This window comes from Xiphophorus hellerii, chromosome 10 (genome assembly GCF_003331165.1).
Source record: "Xiphophorus hellerii strain 12219 chromosome 10, Xiphophorus_hellerii-4.1, whole genome shotgun sequence".
NCBI classification, from domain to species: Eukaryota; Metazoa; Chordata; class Actinopteri; order Cyprinodontiformes; family Poeciliidae; genus Xiphophorus; species Xiphophorus hellerii.
In genome coordinates this window covers 8,329,957-8,343,588 of record NC_045681.1, presented here as the reverse complement: position 1 = coordinate 8,343,588, position 13,632 = coordinate 8,329,957, and the positions used below count along the sequence as shown (strand labels likewise).

The following is a 13,632-nucleotide window of genomic DNA, read 5'->3' as shown; positions in this document are numbered from 1 at the left end:
AAGTACTACCATATCGTAAACTTGACATGTAATAAAGCCCGTGGGTTAAATGAAAAACATTTTACCTTGAATGCAGCAAATTGACAAAACCTAAAAACAAATCCTACCCTCAATACAAAAGTCTCTAAACAGCCCAGACCTTTAACCAGTTTGTCAAATTATACACTGACCAATTAGACTTATTTTCCTTAAAAATATTCAAGACAAACAACATTTGAATGGAAGAACTTTAAACAGTTGGTGATCAACATCTAAAATGTCAACAACAAAGGTCACCTCACTAAGCTAATTTGCTTCCTCATTTGACTGAGATCAAAGTTTGCCCTATAAAGACATCAGCTCTGGGGAGAACAAGAAATGCTATTACAATCAAACATTGCTCTAAAACATTCCCTGTAGTTATGCAAGAGATTGCAAAGATTTAATGATACAACTTTTACACTGCAATGAGGTTAATTGCACCAAATGTCAAGTAAAATAACAATAAATAGAAAGACACATCTCAAGTCATTTCTTTAATTTCTAGCAATTGTTTGGTCGATGGAAATAAGGGAAGACCAGGACTGTCTGACCCCATTTGTCTAAACAATGTTTTCTCCTTGGAGGTAATGACCTGAAAGACAGAATTTCAATTCCATTCCGTTTCAAATGTCTAGATCCAGCTAATCACATGTCAAGGACATCCAGAGATGGAATGGAATGCAACAATATGCTCTGAAAGTGCACCTGGTTTGTATTCCATCCATGCTTTTTGTGTGTAAAAGTAGAAATGCTGAACTACCTGCTGGTGCAGAAGCCTCATATCAGCCACCTCCCTCTGGTCTTCCTCATGCAGCCTCCTGAGCTCCTCACAGGTCTGCTTCACATGGTTGTGCTCTCTAACCAGCTGGATGTTGTGTTGCCTCACAGCCTCTAGCTCTTCTTTTAGCTGGTCGTGGTCACTCGCCAGACGTCTGCAAAGAATATTAGCAATACTAGAAAAGTACTGAGCTTGAGGAAGCCTTTTCTAACAACACATTAGAATTCACAGTTGCAAAAAAAAAAACATCCAAAAACTTGATTCTGAAGGGAATGGCTTTGAACAGAGATATTTTTCTTGAAGTTAGTGTGTTTTAGAAGGGGGAGCATTTATCAGATGCAGCCAAGAGGCCAAACTGTCAAATCTGGAGGAGCTGCAAAAATCCAAAGGTTAGGTGGGAAAATTTTGTAGACTTGGGAGTTGCAAATGCAGTGGAAAAAAATTGTTTCTCAGAATATCTGTGTTAATGTGGCCCATTTTGTCTCTAGTTCCAAATTTCTTTATGCTGAAGCACAAGCAGAATAATGCAGCTCTTTTCTCTACTGTATATGAAATGAACTTATACACATGACTGTTTTAAAGGAATTATGTCAGTCTAATTAAATACTCCAAGGGATCAGATAACAAGTTTAGACTTAAAACTATCTAATTTGGCTGAGTTGAACTATTTTTCTATGCGGAGAAGTTGCTGTACTTTGATCATTCCCCACTCGATTTTCTTCATTAAATGCATTATGCAAATATAACAAAATAAAACAAAAAGAAAAACATCATCACTCCTTTAGCATGATAGCAGGTGTTGCTGAATAAAATGCTAAAAGTACAACTTAAAATAGTCTTGCAATGTTCTTTTTGTTGTTGTTAGTATAAACATGAGAATAGTCATGTTTAACCTCTTTAGCCCATAGCCACAAAAATACTAATTATATCACAGAAAAATATACAAATAATAATTAATTACTAATGCTTGTACATACTCAACATGACCTACTGATATAATTACAGTTCACCATCAGGTATGAATGGGATTTCCTATTGACCTGGTGCTTCATGGATAAATGCAGGGACAGACCAAACAGCAATAAATAAATACTTTCTGTCAAGAGCAAAACAGGCCCAGAAGGAGCGGCTTAAACACGGCAATAATCCTTCATCTGTTCGTTTGCATTGGGGGGCAGATGTTGGTTGCACACAGTTTGGGGGAAGAGTATGGCATCACTAAATCACACAAATGGACCAGCCTTTCCACCACGTCTACTCCGGACAGCTTATTCCACAGACCCATAAACACTCCGTTTGCAGCTTTATCCACATGGCACAGATGCTCAGCCATGAAAAGTGTTTTATTAATGAATACAGAGGTCAAACGGGCATGAGCAAGGGATGCAACTCTGATTTTAACCTACTCTCTGAATCTGGTGATATAGACTTACAAAAAGAAGACTAAAACCTGTCTAACTAATCTGCTGGGATGAGAATGAGTACATACAGCAAAAGAGAACTGGCTGTTAAAAAATGTACAAAAAACATCCCATATAGCAAATTTTCCACTTACCGATAAAAGTCTGCCTTCTTGACAGCCTCCTCGCACCTCTTCAGAGTGGTGCTGTGCTGGTTCTGCAGGGACTGCAGGTCCGCCATTGCCTTCATGCACTGCAGCTTTAGACGCTCATAGTCATGGCCTGATCTTGAGTTTAGTCTGTTTAACAAAGGGTAAAGGTGGAAGCAAAATAGTGACAAAATCCCAGTTAGGTTGAAGAAAATCACATGTGAGTAAGAGAGCAATCACAACAATCAAAATTTCTGCCGACAGGAACAGAAAGAAAGAAAAATGTAGTTACACAAACAAAGCACATTTGAACACTTATGCATTTAGAATAAACTGGCTACAACATTAGCATCAACAGATCTCATAAAGGAAATTACAAATTCTCTAGATATTAAAAAAAAACCATTTCACACCAAAAATCATTAAATATCAACAACTTGTTACAGTATGGGAAGAGAAGGGTAGGTTTTTTAAAAGGTTTTTCAATAACAAGCAGCCATTTGAGAAGATGTGGTGTACCACTGAGGTCTTGGGGTTAAACTATTTAATATACTGTATGGATATCAACAGGCCTCGGAAGGTGTAGGGTCCATCCTGTAGCAACTTTTCAAATTACAGATGTGTCTCAAGTTAAAAATAAAGTAAAACTCATTACAAAGATTCCATATTTGTATTACTTTACTTTATTTTGCCACTGTAATGATTGTTTTATGTTTGCATCTTCTAAAATACTTCGAATTGCCTAGTTGCTGAAATATGCTAAACAAATTAGCTTGTCTTGCCTGGTCATGTTTAACTTTTACATTTGTCAATCACATGAGGCTAATTCTTTTTGCAAAGTGTCGTGTCTGCATTCTGATGCACACTGATGTAACCCATCAACAGAAATAATGAGTTTTATCAAAGTCAGTCGTGGAGTCTCCCTGGAAATTTTAGAGCACTTCATGTTTCCATAGGCCAGTCATTTTCCAACAGAATTCTTGCAACTATCCATCTTGTCAAAAGTATCAGCATTACATTGTTTACATATACCTGCATTCATCAATAGAGTTTCCAGCTGTAGGGAGGGCCACACGTTTGAGCAGTTCATCCCTCTCACGAGTCACTTGTCTCAGCTGGAACAGCACCGTCTCCATCTTTTCACTTGTCTGATGGACGTCGACATGGGCAGGAAGAGGGGAAGAGGCTTGACCAGAGGTACCTGCAGGAGTCAGCATGTTACTGAGGGTAAAAGCCATCCACAAACTGCAAAAGATGGAGCAGTTCATCCTATAAGATAAAACTGTTTACGTAACTATTTCAATTGAAAATTAGAATGAAAAAGAAGCGGAAAAAAAGGCAGATTTTGGTCAGGTCACAGGACACATCTCTAAAAATAAAGAGTATTTGTCATTGTGTTCATTTGCAAAGCGCATACAATCTCAAATGTAATTATTTATATGAAGTGTGAAAAAAATACAACTTTAAAATTATAATTTCACTTTTGAATGCTGCAATAGGTATTGCACATTTTGATTGATTGATTTCCAACACAGTTGTTACAGCGCAGATTTGGGTTTTTTCCACAGCATATGCTGCTCAAATCCTCTGTCCCTGGGAGAATGATCAAATGAACCAACTCTGCGTGTCTGTGTGTGTGCATGGTACTAGAGTGTTTCTAAATCGTTCTCACATCTGTCTAATCACTTGCATGTGCTCACAGTCTAAATAGCAAACAACCAGTCACAGTGTTATTTATAAAACTGTGGTTGGCTCCTCAGAACAGACTGCTTTTATCTAGGGAGGGTAGAAAATGTTTTGTTTCACAAATCTTTATACATGTTAAATGTGTAACTCACCAGGGGTGCCACACTCACCCAAGCTGCTGAGCGAGCTGCTGCTCTCCGAGTCTGATGGCATGGTGGACAGAACGCTGTAAGTAGACCCTGTGGGACGAACAAAAACATTAAAGTTAGAGCCATGGCTGCATTATGGGTCGATGATTATCTCCGGCATTGTGTGGCACATCAAGGCTCCACAGCTCGAGTTACAATCAAGAACCTTTAGTGGGAAAAAAGAAGTCCAGCTGGAGGAATAAAAGCTGGGACTTTCCCCAACTTTGGATGACAAGCCTGTGGGCTTACAGAGTGTAGCCAATTATCAGTTGGGCAGGAACTTTGAATACAGACTCGCCAGGGCCCCAAAGAGGCTGCAGTCTTCGAGCTTCTTCTTTTATCTCCTCTGACAACAACACACCATCCTCTATGTAAAAGCCCCTTTACAGAGTACAGTGATTTATAATTAACTGTAATGAAAGAACACTTAACATTATAAAGAAGACCATGAAATTTGACTACCTGATGAGAGAGTAATGACGGAACAGAATCAGGTTGACTATAAAATGCAGTTTATTTCCAGTTATTGGTAATTCACTTGCTAATTTTCTCAATCCTTTGATTAGACGAATTGCATCTAGAATTTTTATGCAACAGGTCAAGAAATTCTAATCAAGCAGTGCAGTTGTAATTCATCATTAAAGGACCGTATGTGGAAAAAAAAAAAAACATACATGTAATTCTGATACTATTGCAATCATATTAATTGGGTGACAATTTTGCTTTTTTTGTGAGCTATATGCTATATAGATCTCTAAAAATGTGCATTAGGTGTAGACATCAAGATCAGTCAAAGTCTATCCTATATGCTACATATATTATTGGTTTCAAGAGTCTGAATGCATGGCACTTGAAATATAACATCTGACCAATTACTCCACGTACAAAGACTCTTTGCTCTCCTGCCCACTTAAGGTGAAAAGTAGGATTATATGGATTTTGCCAAAATAAGCTCAATTTAACTGTAGGAGAATCAATAAAAAAAAATACAAAATAGTCTCTAAAAACAATCAAGGTTTTCATAACTTTCCCAACTGCTGTTTGGTATTAAAAAAGGCTTTCAAGTGAGGGAAGGTTTGATGAAGACAGAACCAAAGAGCACTTGCAGTTCCTGATCCAGAGTGAGAAACCACAAAAACACCCAATGAAAGGAGCCAGAAAAAACAGCTTTCCAGTCTGGGTTGAAGAAAATTTTTAAAAAGTTTTTTTTAATTTCTTTTTTTTTCACAAGTTTTTGTGAAGATTTGCCTGTTGCCCAAGTCAAGCTGCTGGAGCGTGGCATCTGCAGACCTGGTGTGGTTGAGTTCATCATTTTAGTAAGCCAACAGTCCGCCTCCAGACCACAAATTCTTTCTTCACTGGTGGTTCTGGTGTTGAATACTGATGGGTTATTTTGGTAGATCTATAAACCTTTTTTTATTTTTTTTTTTATTTCTCCCCTGGTCTAAAGTGAAAATTACTAATTATGCCATACAATAACCTCTTTTTGTTTTTGAGAATCTGACAGGTTAGCAATAACCATTAGGTTCATAATCAATATTCACACTTAGAGTTTATGCCACTCATTTTCTGCCTATCCCTCTCTCAGCAAGTGTGTGAAATGCATTACTTTTTAGCAATAAAAAAACATGGGTACTTAGTAAAAAGTTGCTACTGGTAGATTTGATTTTTAATTATTGGTTCATACTACTCTTTCATAAGTTCTACAGCTCCTCCATCTTCTTTTTAATCCTGAAAAAAAATATTAATCTCTTCTTTAAAAAAGTGCAATTATTATCTCAAATGAAGAGGTAAATAAATCATAATTTACATGGGTTTTGGTAACATATCAGACTGATATGTTTATGTATACTTTAAAAACACTGGGATATACAGCTTTCATTAACCCAAAAGATTTGTCATTAGGTCCAAATAAAAAAAATATATATATATGATTTAAACTGGTTCAATAATGCAAAGTCTGTTAAACTCTTTCCAACAAACTACAGATCAAATAAATTCTAATAAAGTGCTACAGAGAGCTGGAAATTTGGTTTAGAAGGCTGGCCTTGATCAAACAACCAGCACTGCACATTTACTGACGTCTTACTTGGCGGACGAATGAACAGCTTATAGTTTGGTTAAATCAGCATCTTCCATCCATGATGTGAAGCAGTCCAGTGTAGATCTGGGGCAGCCAGGACCATGACAAACGATTCTATTTACCCAAGTCCCAGTACTCCAAATAAATCCCCGCCTGGCTGGGTTCCCTCTAACTAAGGGATACTATGAGCAGAGACTACATGGAGCCAAGCTAACATGCTTCACTCTTGTTTTTTGTCCCAGCAAATGACAAAAAAAAAGAAAAGAAAAGACTGATGTGCCTCAGGAATCGTACCATCCCATAGATCAAGCTCTTTTTGTTCTAGCTCCAGCTCGAGTTTCCCATGACTTTGACAAGGTGTGCTGTGTTTGAACTGTGGTAGTCTTATGACTTTGAACACACTGTAGTCCAATACTCGTCACTTAGCTGCTTTATTAAGGTTTAGTTGCTTAGTGATTCGTTTATTTTGTTCTCCTAACCAGGTTTTTTAAAAGTGGTTTGGAGAAAGGGTTTTCTAGGCTTTCTGAAAGTATTTTAAACTAAAATGCTTTCTTGTTATATGTGGCAAGTATGTACTTTACCATTTTGAGAAAATGATTTTTCTTCCCAAAACATCCAACTATAACCTATAATATTAACACATACAGTATCTTACAAAATTACCCATGACCCTTAAATTTTTCCACATTTTGTCACATTGCAACCACAAAATATACAGCTGATCCTTGGGGTCTTATGTAATAGACCAACACAAGGAAGCACATAATTGTGAAGTCGTACAAAAATTATACATGGTTTTCAGAGATTTTTGGACATCCAGAAACTTGTGCATTTTTTGATTGAATGAACAGTTCCTGAATAGAAATTGTTCAAACTTTCAAAAGCAAAACACTATGCACACAAAATATGGACTGCGCGATCACCCAGGCCAAACATGGCTCTGTAGAATTCTTGTAGTTTTCGGGGGTTGAACACAAACAAAAAAAAACACTCATTTAAAAGAATTCAACATCCAAAGCCTAATGAACCATTATATTACAGAAAAGTTTAAATTATTTTTGCAAAGGTTAGACTTTGCGTTTCATATTTTCTAAAAATCACAAGTACTTGTGCCCAAACATAAAACCCCAAAAAACTCATTTATTCTTCTGAGAAATCAAAAGCAATCTGTCTAGAGGGAAACTATTTTGCATTAAACAAAAGGTTAGTAATAATGGACACGTGTTTCTGGTCATTTATTAGTCACTGATTAAACGGCAGCATAAAAATTTTCCTTGCAATATACGGTAAGTAAATAAAGCAAACCTTACAGTGAACTGGTTCGCGAAAGCGCTGCTGTTAAATTTATAAAGTGACGTGCACTCCCCCATTCAACACACAATTCTGATTTTTGCAAAGAGAAATTATTGATGACCAAATGCTGAAAAGGAGGAACAAAAAAAAATCTAATTAATTATTGAGAGGTAGGGTTAGGCAGAAGAGTCAGGTGATTTTTTTTTTTTTTTTTTTACACCAAATATCTTACATTGCTTCAGAACTACTTTCAATTGAAGCAGCAATTAGAAACACCAGTTTTTGCCATTTGCTTTGTAGAATCTAATTTTTTTTTCTTTTCACATAAACATGAGTTATTTTCCTCAGCAACTTCTGGGGGCAGTAAACCCTGGACTCACTAGTTGGAGGGAACAGTTATTTATTGAATTTTCATTACTTTGACATTATCTGAACAAATTTAAATTGAATTCCATTACACAGATAAAATGGCAAAAATATATATGCATAACACTGAATATTATTGATGTATACAAGCACTTCTAAATGTTTAGGCTTCATTTTTGGTCAAAGAAAAGAACAGAAATAATTTTAATTTACTGGAGAAATTTAGGCGTACAAGCAGGTGTTCCTGTCTCCCAATCACTTGGAATTCAAAATGATTTACATAATGAAAACATAACATTAATGCAAGTGCAGAGGCTAAGTAAAGGAACGTGATGAAAAGTTGGAACACAGACTTAATGCTGTTCCAGTAATATTAATCGAAGACAACTCAGAATTTCAGCATTTTTGCAATTTTCTGGAACTTGTTTCCAGATTAGAGGAGGGTAAAAACTGAGACTGCTTCTCCATGTTTGGTTCTGATTCTGATGCAGAGTAGACTTGAACTACGAGAGATGTGGTCTGGAAGATTGATACAAGGACGGCAGCAGATCATTGATTAATAAACTAACATAAAAGTCTTTTCAATCATAAAAATCCCAATAAAATTAATTGAAGAACGTAGTTGTAAAGAAGCAAAATTTGGATGAGGTCCACATTTTGCTTAGCAAAAAAAAAGTATATTTGTACAATGAGATACTCCAAATAAATCAAATCTTCAATATTGTAATTTTAGTTAGCTAAATATTTTAAAAATTACTGTAAATTTAAAGACTCACCATCTTAACATAATATATGGTTTCAACAAAGTTGTAAGGAAATATCAGTACTAGTGATATCACAAACAAAATACAGAAACTAAAAAGATTTTGCTGTTGAAAATAATCCCAAGTTTTTCTTTTGTAGTTTGAAACCAAGATAATACCCGACCCATGATACACACCCTGATAATCTGCTGCCATCATATTATTGTTCCTGATGAAAAGGGAGAAACAATACATAAACAAAAAGGGTTCTCCTGTCAAGCCCTAGAGCAATGGTTATATAAAAGCAGCAACTATCTTAGTTTATTAAATACACATAGGGCTTCAAAAAAATGGTGTTATATGAATCATATTTCAATTTTAGGGACTTTTTCTACCACAGTAAACATTTCAGAGTTGATATTTGAGAATGACCCAGAGTTCACCAGTAAACCTGTCCACATTCATTAATTTTTGGGGGTTTTTTTGCGACTCATACACATTTAAATGTTTTAGATACACCAACAGTAACAGGCTTTGGGCTTCCAAAGGAAAGGCCCATGTTTAAGCTGTGCAGTGGAGGAACCTGTCTGCCCAGTAATAAAGGTTACCTTAGCACATTTGCAGCCTTTGTGTCTACCAACAGGAAGATGCACATTACAGCATGTGCTCTCTTGAGCTGTGATGCGTTGTGGGATCCCTCAACGATCCCACAACGCATCACTGCACAGACATATTTTATCACATGGCAAATTAACAAAGCATGCATGCACATGAAAAAAAACTAGATAGATGTGTAATTACACAATGAATACATTATTTAACACCTTACTGAGTTCTCCAGGCATGATACAATGGTTAAGGCTGAACTGAGCATCTAGCAGTGGAAATACTAAATCTTCTGGCCTGTAAAGATGCAGTGAGGAAGACTGCTGAGCAAGGAACATGTACCAATGTGAATTATGTTGCTGAATACACCAAGAACATGAGATAAATCAAAGTCTATTTAGCTTACAGAATTCACAGATGTAGAGGTATTTTCGAAACGTAAGAATTTACATTTCAAGGAGAAAGACCTTCATAAATAGTCATTGTGGAGTGAGAGAAAGAGAACTTTTAAAGACAGTGGGTCGCAGAATAGTGATGTGTTAATGATGTGAAAATGAGATTTTACATCATTAAAATCTTTCTGAATATCTGAGGAAAAAGGGAGTAATATACTAGAGATGCAGCGAGACAGTTGGCTGATTGAAATTGGATGATTTTATGCTTGACCTAAAACAATCGATGGTAGGCTTTGCAGTATGTCTTCCCCTTTTCCTTTCTGATTACTGTGAATAAAGTTGGAAAGGTGTAAATGAAGTAAACTTTTATTATTTTTGGCTGCGTTTCATTTGTACAGAAACTGCTGTACCACAACATTTGAGTTTTTACTGTATTTGTAGATTTCCACTGATATATAGCGAGAGAACTCTGTGACTATTTGTGAAAAATCTTTTCTTTTTTTTCAATATTCAACATACTCACTTTGTCAAAACAGTGAAATTTCTATTATCACCACTAGATGAAAAAAAATATATGTATTCTGGAAGTTGTGATTTATGGTACTTAGAAAGGTATTGTATTCAGCTTAAATGGGATCGGCGCAAAAATAAATATGGACCAAAAATCTGCCCAATGCGTCTCAGGGCATTTCTATTCCTGCTAACTGCTTATCGAGAATATTCAGTGATAAAGGTTTAAGTCCCACAAGCTAAGTGTTAAAGTATTATTTTGTTTAAATTAAAGCATAAACCATGGCATTTCTCATGTCGTTAACAAATGACATTTCTTTATGCAGTTCGACCAATTTTAGACCAGATAAAGTGCCCATGAAGTCAAAGGCATTCATAGCTTCTGAATTTATTCATATTTGCATGTCAGACTATAAAGTTCTCATCTGATGAGAGTACCTTCTCTTGCATGTGTCGTGTCCCTTACAAAGCTTCCATTGGATTTTTTTTTAATTAAAATAAAATTAAGTTTGTGTAACGTGACAAAAAGTGGAAAAGTTCAAGTGTTATGGTTAATTTTGCAAGCCATTGTTGTGTGAAACACAGACCACTCATTTATTGCATTTAATCAGCCAACCACAGTTTATGTAACAATGCAAGTCTGTGTTGCAGCAGAACAAATCCAGCTGGTGTTCTCCATTCTTACACACATTTAATTCTTAGCTCATTCATTTGACTTTGACATTGGGGTAATTGATTTTGTCACACACACACAATTGAGCCAGTCATGCCACTTTATTGATTGTTTGAATCCATTTCTTTTAGGTCCATTAAGTAGCTTTCACAAAAAGGCTGGCTGGGGGTGCTTTTAGTGACATAACAAATGCGACACGCATAATAGTGTGTGTATAAATCACATGACGGCCCAAAGGGAAAGTTGTGCCCTTTGTCAAGTTGTCAATAAGTCTGTTTTACTATTCCAAGAAGAGTTTCGAAATTGTTTTTGCGTTAATTTTATTTTATGGAGCAGCTTAGCTCTTTCTGGTAATTAAACAATACATAAGCGTTATGAGTGTGGCTTACCAGTGGTGCCATCCAGCAGCAGGGAGTGCAGGTGAGGGTGAGTCGCCTCTAGAGCCGTGCAGAACTCCGCGAAGCAGTCCCGGTCCTTGCTCATCAGTATCTTCAGGAGAAGGTCCACTTTCTCAGAACCGGAGACGCAGTGGTGTCCCAGCTCCATCAGCTCTGACTGACTGAGGGCCCCACGGCGAGACAAAACGTCCACGACTCGGTCCGCGTCTGTTATGGACTCCACTAAGTTCTGGTAGCATTTCTCCAGCAACTCTTTATGTTGAAGCTCCATCTTCCTTCCCCCCTCCTCCTGCTTGTCCCCGCTTCGAAGTCTCTCTCCGTGTTAGTCGACCTCACTTCGGGCAAGCTACTGAAAACTGTCCCGCTCGACCCACTCGGGGCGGTTTTCAACCCGAAATGAAGGATACACAAGAAGAAGCCATATTTGTTGCCTGAGGCTGTTGACTGAGCAAAGATGACAACACATTTTTTTTCTCTCCCCACCCGACGCCCGACGCTCCGTCCTTCTCGAGAGAAAAATAAATAAACCTCTGCTACTTCAAGCTGGACTGTGACGTGCTACGAAGGGAAACTAAGCCAGAATTTGAGTTCTTTCAGCATTTTGGAAACTGTAAAAACTCTCTTACAGCCCTGTCTGTGACTACAAACTCCGCCATGTCTCACCCTACAAGTAACCGCATCGATTCTGCAACCAATCATATTTCTGAGTCATGGACATTTAAGGTAAATATGGGCGGAGCTTAGTTCTTAAGAACACCTGGCTTCCCGCCTCTGTTATCACAGATTTTATAGTAAAAATAAATGTATCGGCAACGTTGTATGGATTAAGTATTTATTAACATTGTCATGCAAAAGTATTCACACCCTCAAACTTTTTTTCTTCTTTTTTTCTGTGACACCACACAACTCCAGTGTGATTTCTTAGACCGTGATAGACCGTCGCAAAACAACGTCCAATTGGTTAGTGGAAGAAAAAAGTAGTAACACCACACTGAACAAAATAGAGGCTTTGAATGACCGAAAACTAACACATCAAGGTGTTTAGTTTTCCGACATTGTCTCCACAGTAGTGTCAGCATCATGCTCTGGGAATGCATTTCTTTAGCAGAGGCATGATGTCCGTGTGTTTTGGTATGGGTTAGTCAAAGCTAAATCACATTGAGAATAAGGATTAGAGATGTGGACTTGAAATTTTGTCATAATATTTAGTGATATTTATTCGGATAATGATAAAAATGTTAATATAGAAATAAGTATTTACCATTTCTTTGTGGTCTTTTTAGGCAACATGTCCAGCTCTAAATGCATGTCACTTTTAAAAACATACCAATTTTAAAATAGGCTTGGAAAATTTTAATCACTAATCTGTGCACACATTTAATTAGATTTTCAAATGTATTGATATTTGTTGATGTTCTCATGAAACCAACAGTGGAAATTCTATTTTTTTTTTATCTTTGTCAGGACAAACCAAATTTCTTATAATAATAACACTTCCCCAATAACGATACAATAAATGACCATTTCTAGTTGAGAATCTGTGCTAAGACTTGAAACACCAAACTCTTGTGCAGTGTCCGTTCTCTATTGCATATAGAATTTTGCATTCAAACTAAACTGTAAGTTTTGTCTCTGATCCAACCGGAGCTGTTTCACATATTTTTCTGTGTCACATAAATGATTGGAAACTTCGTGCAAGTTTTGTAAAGGCTAGACCTGTGAAATAAAATTTTCTCTCATGTCTGTCAGGTAAGCTATTTACTAATTAAGTAGCTTTTGAAGGCAACTGATTGGACTTGGTTTCATATAAGACAAGATAACATAAGTAGAATGAAATACAAAACAATGTAAATGTATATTTGTGCAAAAGGCGCAATAATGATGAGCAGTAACCAGTTATAAATTATATTGAGTTATTGTACTGGTCTAGGGTGGGAGGTACATATTTGTAGATATTCATGCACCACTTTGTGTCGGTCTATCAATTGTGGTTGTAACTTGACAAAGAGCAGGGCCGGCCCAAGCCTCCATGGGGCCCTAAGCGAAATTTGGTTTTGGGGCCCTCTATTTCTGCTAACAATGTGGACCGGCTGGAATCAACAGTTAGAATATTAGATAATTCGCACACCTGCTATAAACTTATTGCATCTCTGATAGTGCTGTTTACATTATTTCCTTTTCCTTTTTATACATCACCAAGGCAAATGAAAACAAACCTTTATTTTGGCTTTTTTTCTATTCTTCCTCTTTTCTTTCTCCCTGAAGGATAAGTGCTTTTTTGAGATATTGTTTTGCTTACTTATCTTCTGCTGGAGCTTTGGATGTTTGGATGCGCACCACACG

At 36.8% G+C, this 13,632-nt stretch overlaps 1 protein-coding gene across 5 annotated transcripts in view; it reads right to left on the bottom strand.

Moving 5' to 3' along the window:
- The window catches only part of LOC116726691 (disks large homolog 5-like), a 32,800-nt gene extending 20,846 nt beyond the window's left edge, over positions 1–11,954 (bottom strand). For 2 of the 5 annotated variants that reach the window (XM_032573516.1, XM_032573520.1), the window contains exons 1-5: positions 11,281–11,954; positions 4,187–4,273; positions 3,381–3,549; positions 2,355–2,498; positions 782–953 (exon numbers count right to left, since the gene is read on the bottom strand). In XM_032573516.1, the coding sequence (XP_032429407.1) occupies positions 782–953; positions 2,355–2,498; positions 3,381–3,549; positions 4,187–4,273; positions 11,281–11,560 (852 nt within the window). In that variant the 5' untranslated portion in view covers positions 11,561–11,954. The remainder of the gene's footprint in view (positions 1–781; positions 954–2,354; positions 2,499–3,380; positions 3,550–4,186; positions 4,274–11,280) is intronic. The other 3 variants (XM_032573517.1, XM_032573521.1, XM_032573518.1) reach the window with 2 other exon arrangements.
- Positions 11,955–13,632: the final 1,678 nt, after the last annotated feature.